This window comes from Marmota flaviventris, chromosome 17 (assembly GCF_047511675.1).
Source record: "Marmota flaviventris isolate mMarFla1 chromosome 17, mMarFla1.hap1, whole genome shotgun sequence".
Lineage (NCBI taxonomy): Eukaryota > Metazoa > Chordata > Mammalia > Rodentia > Sciuridae > Marmota > Marmota flaviventris.
In genome coordinates, this window is record NC_092514.1 from 65,547,806 (window position 1) to 65,557,505 (window position 9,700).

The 9,700-nt window shown below is 37.2% G+C and overlaps 1 protein-coding gene across 2 annotated transcripts in view; it reads left to right on the forward strand.

Annotated features, from left to right (window-relative positions):
• Positions 1-9,396, forward strand: part of Helz (helicase with zinc finger) — a 164,647-nt gene extending 155,251 nt beyond the window's left edge. For both annotated transcript variants that reach the window (XM_071603620.1, XM_027946304.2), the window contains exon 33: positions 1,761-9,396. In XM_071603620.1, coding sequence (XP_071459721.1) covers positions 1,761-2,095 — 335 coding nt within the window. In that variant the 3' untranslated portion in view covers positions 2,096-9,396. The remainder of the gene's footprint in view (positions 1-1,760) is intronic.
• Positions 9,397-9,700: the final 304 nt, after the last annotated feature.

Sequence of the window (9,700 nt, forward strand, 5' to 3'; positions counted from 1 at the left end):
TAAAGTTTTAAATAGTACCATAAAGTTAGTATATTGGCTAAATGAAATACTAAAAATGAAATATTTTTGCCTGAACTCCAGATACTGTCAGGCAACTATTTCTGATGTTAAAATGCTTTTAAAACTTTGTCATATTGGGTGTGAAGTAGTGTCTATCAAGTTTTACCAGTGTTTTAGGAAATAATAAACCATTCTAGTATGGGTTTGAAAAAGAAATCTCGGGCTGGGTGTGGCTCAGTGGTAAAATGCTTGCCTAGTATATGTGAGGCACTGGGTTTGATTCTCAGCACTGCACATAAATAAACAAAAAAACAAATAAAATAAAGGTCCATTGACAACTAATTGTGTGTGTGTGTGTGTGTGTAAATATATAAAGTAATCTTAACAGGGTTGATTGCTTGGTTTTGAGAGGGTCTCACTATGTTGCCAGGCTGGCCCTAAACTCCTGGGCTCTAGTGATCCTCCTGGTCCAGCTCCCCTTTAGTTGGGACCACAGGGCCACCACTCCTAGCAACAGGGTTTCTTTTTTCTTTTTTTCTAAACTTATTTTGAATTCAGGAGTAGAACAGCCTTGTTAAATATCGTAGACTTGTAGATCTAGAGAGGGAAATATCCATTCTCCCTCTATTTGGTAGTTGTCTTGAGCTACACCTGCAGGAAACAGAACTGACTCAGCCTAGCTCAAGTACAAAGACTTTGATCGGCAGTAAGGTTCAGGAAGCCAATTGGATTCATGAGAAGACCTGGATGGTTTTCTGAGATATTTATTCTATGTAAAGTACACAGCACAAAGTGCCTATCCTCTAGTAAAAACTCAGGTACTAGATGTGATTATCCTGACCTCCCTGAGCAGGCCCCATGGCTTCCTTTGTGGACTCACTCCTTTCTTCTGCTCTGCTTTGTGGATCAGTCTTCAGATTGCTCTGCCTTCTTCCTGTGTGTTTAAGTTGCACATTTACGGCTTTGAGCGGGCTCCACATAACTGAGTTACAGGTCTCTGTCTATCTAAATTCTGATAAAGAATGAAAAAAGCTATGGTTTTGTGGGCAACAGCACTGGTTAGAAATGATGAAACCAAACAAAGGTCTTGAAAGTCAGGCAGATGATAGGGAATGTGGCAGCTTACAGCCTTTTCTTTCCCTCACTTACTCCATGCTTGCTGATACTGTATTACAGGGAAGCACGGCACTGTGAGCAAATGGGATCTGTGCCACTGATTAGTTAGGATAGTATTCTGAGTTATTTTGATCTGAAGTTTGCATATGTAGCTCTTTTTTATTTAAGGCAAAAACATATTTACAATCTGTGAGCAGCTAGTATGATAAGTATAAAAATACAATTGTAAAAAGTATTTTTTATTTCTCAGCAAGGCTTCACATTTGACCTTCAGTTTTTTAAAAATTTATTCTAATTTGTTACATATAACAGCAGAAGGCATTTCAATTCATATTATACATGTAGAGCACAATTTTTCATGTCTCTGGTTGTACACAAGGTAAAGTCACACCACTCATGTTTGACCTTTAGTTTTTACAGGTTAGCTATCCCAGCCCATGGTTGTTTCATGTGTCTAATAGGTAGAGGAGTTTGGTTAGATGTGTTGTGATTGCAGCATTTTGTGCCGGAGTTTGACCTTGTGGCTACACTGTCTCTCCCCAAGTTCCTGGAGATGATTCCTAGCTCTGAGCCTCTGAGCTGGGGACACGTGTGAACACCACCGGGCGGGTCCTTAATCCAGTGTTGCTGTTCTCTGCTTTTAGCTCCACCCAAGACTGTCAAACCCCCTGAGGATCAACTGAAGTCTGAAAACCTCGAGGTGTCCAGTTCCTTCAACTATAACATGCTGCAGCATCTCGGGCAGTTCCCACCCCTCATGCCCAACAAGCAGATCGCAGAGTCGGCCAACAGCAGCAGCCAGCAGAGTCCGGCAGGCAACAAGCCAGCCATGTCCTACGCCAGCGCACTGCGGGCACCCCCCAAGCCCAGGCCCCCACCTGAGCAGGCCAAGAAGAGCAGTGACCCCCTGTCTCTGTTCCAGGAACTCAGCTTGGGGAGCTCCTCCGGCAGCAATGGCTTTTACTCCTATTTTAAATAATCACTTTTTTTTTCCTCAAGGGAGAATGTTTTAATTTCTGTTTGTATGAATAGAATTAAGGTAGTTGGACTTCACCTATAGATGCACAGTTTCCTTTGTTTTAATATTAAATATGTTCTCACTTAATTGCTTTGCTGCTAGACTTGCAACTAATTTTTTAAAAGTATATTCCATTATTTTGCATTTTTGATGTGAGTCAGAATTTTGACAGCTTTTATGTAGAATAAAAGATATTTTTGAATTTGTGTATTGTTACATATGTTTGCATCAAGCTAGCAGCTAAGAGGTTAATTGTGCAACTATAAAAAAAAAAGAAAAAAAAGTTTGTCTAAAATGTATTTAAAAAGAAAAAAAATTGTAAGTAGCATTTACATTTATTCAATAATATTACCATATGCTGGGTTTCTGTACCAGAAATGGCCAGTTGATGTACAAATGTATGTTATTTTTGCTCAAATTCATTTAAAATTTTTTTAATAAAGGGGCAGCATCTTCTAAATACTTTTAAGTTTTATCAGCTTTTTTTTTTTTTTTTTTTGTGACAGGATGCTGCATTCTGAAACTTTTATAGTTTTAGACTCTGTGATATGCTGTTGTAATCTCCATCCACCGTAGGAGAGAATTAAAGGCATTCTTTGCAGGTGTATTTTGTGTGCCACTGTTTTTTGAAATGTGAAAAACATTGGCATACTTAGTTATTTTTTTGGACAAGCTACACTTCAAGCTTGTTTTTAATGTTAATTTGATAGTGTGTTTTTTTTTTTAAACAAATCATGAAGCTGAAAAATTTTTAGGATTGTTGGTGCTTAGTAGACTTGATAACTATTTTAAAAATGCGTGAATTTAGTAAAACCCTTTTTTTCTCACTATGCATGTGTAAATGTTTGTAACCTGGCTTCCCCCAACTCCAGTGGTATAAAGAATTGTGCCGCTTAAAGATTTGGGTTTTTTTTTCCCTCCAGTAAAAATTTTGGTACCTTATTTGATGTTTACATTAAAATGTGACATTATACATGGCGATTCAAATATTTTGCTAGTTGTTTTGTTTGAGGAACATCATTAAAGAAAAAGTATAATGTTTGTCAAAAACTGATCAAAATTCATCAGAATTTGGGGCAGAAACTACTCTTGTTTTTATGTATTTCAATTCTTCTAAAAAATCCCTATTGAACTTATAAAAAACTATAAAATTTGAATAACTATCTTAAATATTCTACAGTCTGACAATTGTTTTGAATGAACTTTGGTAAAATCCAAAGGAAAATGTTTACCCTCTTAAAATTTGTGGTCCTATTATACATTTGAAGCAATGCATGTCCTGATCATTTTCTTGATGTAGTAGTGATACTTTTGTATTTCAGAGATATCTTGAAACTACAGTGTAACTTTTTTTTTTTTTTTTTTAAATAAGATAAGGCCGGGAACATTTCATATGAACTGAACCTCCCTGAGGATCCATTCAAAAATAGTTTTTTGGAAGACTACTTTTGATAGACCATCCTGTATTCACAATACATTTTTAAAACAGGGTTGAAAGTGACAAGGGTAAAGAAAAGCTACTTATATCTCTTAAGTGACTAGAGGTTAGTTCCTGTTGGCCAGCTACAGCTCCCTGTTGTCCTCAGATAATTTGGGATGAATGTGTGCCTTTGGTTAAAGGATAGCAAGCTGTAGGACAAACGAAGCGTGCCTCATGTCAGTTCTACTTTTCTGCCCAGAGTACGGTTCATCTGTAGTGGCTTCATAGCGAGTGATGTGGGTTTCTGTCTGGGTGGCAGAGGTAAACGTGGAGACTGCAGATGTGTCAGTCACAGGTGGAAAGCAGCCAGTGAGTGAACAATGGCCCTGGCTTTATCTGTACAAGGTCACATGAGCACGTTTAGCTATGTCAGTTTTGCTTAGCCTACTTCAGCCAGAGGAAGGAAGAATTGTGCCATATTGCTATGTATTTGGAACTCTATACAAAGCTCAAGACATAGCCTGATTGAAAATTAGGTCGCCCCAATGTGAGATGTCTGTGAAAGATAGTTGTCCCATCAGTGATGATTTCCCCTTACACCCATGCAGTATGCAGGACAACCCAAGCTGGATGAATGTTCCAAAGCATTTTGATGATATGAAGACAGAATTGTACTGTCTGGGCCTTCTGCTAACCTCTTGTCATGAGGTTATCGCCTCATTGTCTGTTTTCCGTACTTGAATCTTCAACAGTTTTAAATTATTTATGTGTCTGTTTAGTTAAGGAGGTCATGTGCACACCACCTCATATAAATGTATTGATGAGGGAAGTGGGTTAAGGAAGCTGGTAAGTGGCTTTGCCATTCTATTCTTTAGCAGTTATTTCTAAAATGAACAATCAGAGCTATTTATTAGTCCATGCTCTAAGTGCCCAGGCATTCCTCATCTCCCTCTTCTACAGCTAGCCAAGGATTTGAATGCTTCCATCCGACACTTTTGTCATTCTGGATTAAATGCTCATTTTAACCCCTGACAAGCTTCTTCTTTCTCAGTTTAATGCCCTCTTTCCAACTGTGCTTTAAAGAATCTTTTTCATGCACAGTGTCTTGTAATGGTTTTGAGCAAGTCTTGCTACAAGAATCATTGCAAGTTTCCATTGAAATGAGGCTTGGCTTCTATGCTCTTTAGCAGCATTTGGGTACGATTAGCAGGTACACAAAAGTCATACTTATAAAAATAACTTGTTTTTTTATTCCATATCTTAGGTTCAACCTTAGAGCTCAGAATGAAAACATAGACACACTTTCAAGAAAACTTGATGATAGCTCTGAGATAATACCAATTATTACCAACTTCCTTTTCCAAAACAGAGGTTGATTGTTCGCATGGTTTCTTTTTGCTTCTTTGTTCTTTGAATCACTCTGAAGTTTCCTTGTTCTTGCCAGAACTATTTTTTATTCATTTCACTTTTTAATTTCAGTGCAACTAAAGATGTTTTCTTTTAATCTTCAGTTCTTTGGGGTAATAGTGTGTATTCATGCTAATTTTTTTCCTGATCTAAAAATGCATTTTTGTTAAGATTTGAAGAGCCTTTTTCACTGTAATGTGGATATTTTCCGGTGTTTTGTTTGTTGCTTTGGCATATGCTTTGTCAAATTGTTAGAGCAGAGCTTTGTTTTTGACTAGCCAGTAGTTAATTATTGACCATTTAAACTAACATAACCCCAGTTTTCCTTTCTTCACGCAGCTTTGCTTTTTGTCCAGGTCATCTTGTGTCTGTGAAATACCAAACTGCTGGCAGTATGTTTTTATCATCAGAGACGCTAGAGTAAGTTCAGGTTTGGTGTAAACATCAACTGGTCTTTTCAGTTCAAATAACTGCAGAATAAGTAAAATAAGTAGAATTCCCACTGACTAAGCATTACCTACTTAAACACAGCAACCTTAAGACCTATTTATGAAAATAGTTTCCTTGTTTATGAAGGCATTGAAGTTGCTGAGAAAGCTAACTGAATTTTCTAACTTTGAGATAATTAATATATAGTATTGTGGTGTTCTAGTGTAGTTGATTTTATATGTTTTCAATATTTTTCACCTCAAGAGCAAAGCTATACTCATAAAAGAATGTATCTCTAGCCATCTTGGCAAAAAGTCAGGGTGTGAAAACAATATCCAGATCAATTTTAGTATGGTTATTAAGAAAATTAGATTTCCTGAAATAGCCATTTAAAAAGAAACAGCCATGGTAGCATTGTTCCATCGTGAGGTTGTTTTTATAAAAAGGAATCCCAGAAAAATTCACAAAAGACATGTTAAAAACGTTGAATATATCAAAAGGTGAATTGCTGCTTTAAACAGTCACTTAGGTCGACCATCTCCTTTTTTCCTCTTTCCAGCTCCTCAGTTTGTCATAATGTATCTGCTCTGATCTCCCAGACCTCATTTCTGGCTAACAGTCCCCTTAACATGAGAAACTCCTCAGTTTCTACATCACCCTGGGTGTCTTCCTGAATCCTGAGGCAAAGTCTTCATGGGTCTGATTGTCTCTCCCCTCCTATCCCATGATCCATGTTCAGACAGCCTAGAAGCTAGAAATCCCTGGACGGTGTTTTATAATTTATCTTGTTCAAAATATCACCTGGTGGTAGTGGCCACACGTTGTAAAGGAGTCAGAGTAGGTGGCACCTCAGTCTTCACAGTGCCCAGCAGGATAGGCTTCTCCAGTTGTCCATCTATGTGAGAGTGGACATTTATTTGCTGAAAGTTTACTGTAAAGCTGTTAAATTTACACTTACCACTTTCACCCCTGTTTAATTAGCAATCTCAAGACCTTTGCTGCACAGAAAGAATCTTAATGAATGTTTCACGTTCTTAAAAACACATGTAGAAAATGGCATTATGTTATTACATTAAGCTAGAATATTGAATTAAACATGTTAAAAACCAATTTTAATGTAACATTTAAAAGTTTTGAACTTCCTGAAAATATCAACTTTTGAATGATCTTTAAAGAAACAGCTGTTAGAGCTCCAAATTGTTTTTGAAGGAGGTACCGAAGAGAAGAATCTAGACTTACAAATGTGAACTGTGGTTAAATCCCAGACCCAGTTATACAGTGGTACTCTAGACCTTCTAAAACTGGAGTGTTAGGAAAACCCAGAGATGTTCATATAGTTTCAGTAATCAGAGTTTTAGACCAGACTTTATTTGGGATTTGTTCAACAGAGAGATTTTATTTTGATACAAATATTAAGCATAAAGCATAGTAAGTTTTATATAATTCTATGAGTTCATTAAACAATATTATGAAATTTTCATTATGTTCTTGGGGAGTCTTTTTAGCTATTTCTACCTCATGTATGAGGTCTCTTCTGTATTTTATTTTGCATATTAGCATGTGATTGCCTGCCTTAGAAATATGTATAGGAGGGGAAATCAATATTATCTTTTAAGAAATTTTTGGTTTTACAAAATAATTGTTTTTATTAATACGTTAATGTTTGAGAAATAAGGGGGAAGGGTGGCAAATGACATAGGTTTCAACAGAGTAGTATCTATATACAAACCTGTCCTATTTAAGATTTTAGAATTGTGACAGGATAAATGAAAAAAAGAAAAAAAAAAAAAAGTGGTTCTCAAACTCTAGCCAGCATCAGACTTACCTCAAGGTTTAGTTGAAGCACAGGTTGCTGGACCCCACCCCAGAGTTCCTGATTCTAGCAGGCTGGAACCTGATCACTGGCATTTGCAACAAGTTCCCAGCAATGTTGCCAGTCCAGGGACCACACTTTGAGAATCACTGGTCTAGAGAAAGTCTGAAGGTCTTTCCAGCCATGCATTTATTTACTCAATATAAAAAAACAACAACTGATCTTTTGAGTCATTTTTATAATTCTGATGCCATGAGTGGCACATTCATGGAGAAAGACTCTGCTTTTGGATTGGCTGCCACCCCTCTTCTCCTCCCCAGTGGGGTCTGTGCTGCTCTTCCTCATTAGGGTGAAGGAGCTTTTTCACTTCCGGGGTGAGTTGGTTTTGTGTACACTGCTGCCTGGACTTTGGTCTGGAAGCTGTGTGTGTGTTTGATGTGCTTAGAGTCGATCTTGATGATCCCTGCACGTGGAGACGAGAATTATGGAAAGAAGCCATCAGCATGTCACGAGAGTGCACTTTGCATTTATCGAGGCACTAAGTACAGGAGTCCCTGTCCTGAGATGGCAGTGACATGGAGCATTGAAAATGATAGATAATACCCAAATAATGTATTCTGTAGGTTTTTTTTTTTTTTTTTTTGGCGGGGGGAGGGGAGGGTGAGGGCAAAGGATTTGCTTTTCAAATCGTGTGTTTCTCAGGTTAACAAAGTTATTTTAGATTCTCTGCCATGCCAGCAGGTGTTAGGGAGAGGTGGTGTCTATGGCAGAAAATAAATAATTGTTTCTGATTTCTTTGCTACCTTTAAAAAAATCTGTTTGCAAATCAGTTTTGGGGAATCTACCACCTACACAGCATGAGTTATTCATAAATATACATGTATGAGCAAGTTATTTTTGAGAAAGAAACTGCCTGTCACCTAGTAAATCTGACAGGTCTTTGGATATTTTTACATTTGTGTGGTGTTGTTTTAATATCCAACCTGGACTGCACCATGGGGGTAGTGGGCTCTGCTTCTGGTTTTTAGTTTGGCTTTGAATTTACTGAGATAACTAGCAAAAAAATAAAATCTATTTTTAAGGTAATAGAGTATAGAATGACTTAGGCCTAGAAGTATACATGATGACCAACTTCTAGAATGCACGGCTGTGGAACTCTTCAAACTGTACTTCCTAGTTAAAAGGCTTGATGACCTCTGGGGAGGGTTGGTGGTCTGTTGGGCACAGGTTCCTCTATGTAGTCCCAGCTCTTGGGGAGCTTTGGTTTATTTACACTTGGCCTTGCATGATACCTTGTATGCAAAGACCTCTTCATATCTTTCAGTAGGTCAGAGGGCACTTTTGTCCAGGCTAAAGTTCCAAAGTGTCACACCTGAGGATGTTTCTCAGCACCCCCACCTCTCACTACAGAGGAAGGGTCCTGAATATCCAGGATCACACCTGCTCCTATAAATCCATGTATATGACATTATGTACATCACGTACTGTATCTGATTTCTGTGCCAGTCATCTGACCTGATTCTTTGAAGCCCATGAAGGTACTGGTTATATGTAGTAGTTGTATCCTAGGTAAATATGGTGATTAAAATACTTCTCTAAATTATAAAGGTAATGGGTTTTGCATTTTATTAAAGGGTCCTGTTATTACTGACACAGGATTTTTTTTTTAATGCTTCAAAAATACAGTTCTCTAACTTTTTCATCTAACTTCATAGGATCAGTTACTTAGCAAATTCATACTGGTTCTTATTGGAAAGCTTTCCTAAAGGAGGCCATATAAAATTGAACTGGTCAGTTTCCATCTCTTTGAAGCACCGGTTATACAGCCACCGAATTGAGCATAATTATTTTTCTTTGCAGTAAATGATACCTCATCTAAGAGGCTCTAATACCTGAAGAGTTTATTCTTTAAAGTAAAAATGACTTTGTACCATAAAATAACCCCAAAGCTACTCTCTAGGATTTTTATTTTCTTCTTTCCTTGTCTGTGTCTCTTCTTTTCTAACCTAGTTTTTTGGAATTACTTTAGCTACTTCAGTTCCTTAGAACAAATTTTCAACTTGGGGTCTACAGTTCCTACAGTGTGGTCATTGTCTCAGTGAAGTTCTTTTGTTTTAAAAGATTCATGGTAACACAAAATGTATTTTACTGCTACAACTAAAATGTATTTATAATAAAATGCCTTTTTAATAATTCGAAGATTCAGTTATTATGTGTGTGAACTATAATTCTCTGCTTCCTTTTACTTCTAAGTTCAAACATCTCACAGAAATTGAATGTTTCAATTTTATTCATATCAAATGGTAAAACTAATGGAAGGGAGAAACTTTACATCAGTTTGTTAAGTTGTGACTCTAGTTGCCAGGAATTTGTGACTTGACTTAAACCCCCAAACTTCAGCAGAAGCAAAAGCCTTAAGACTTTAAAGTGTCACCTGACAGTTTAAAGGTCACCAGTGGTCAGTGAGAAAATGATCCCTTTTCAAATTGTCATTAAA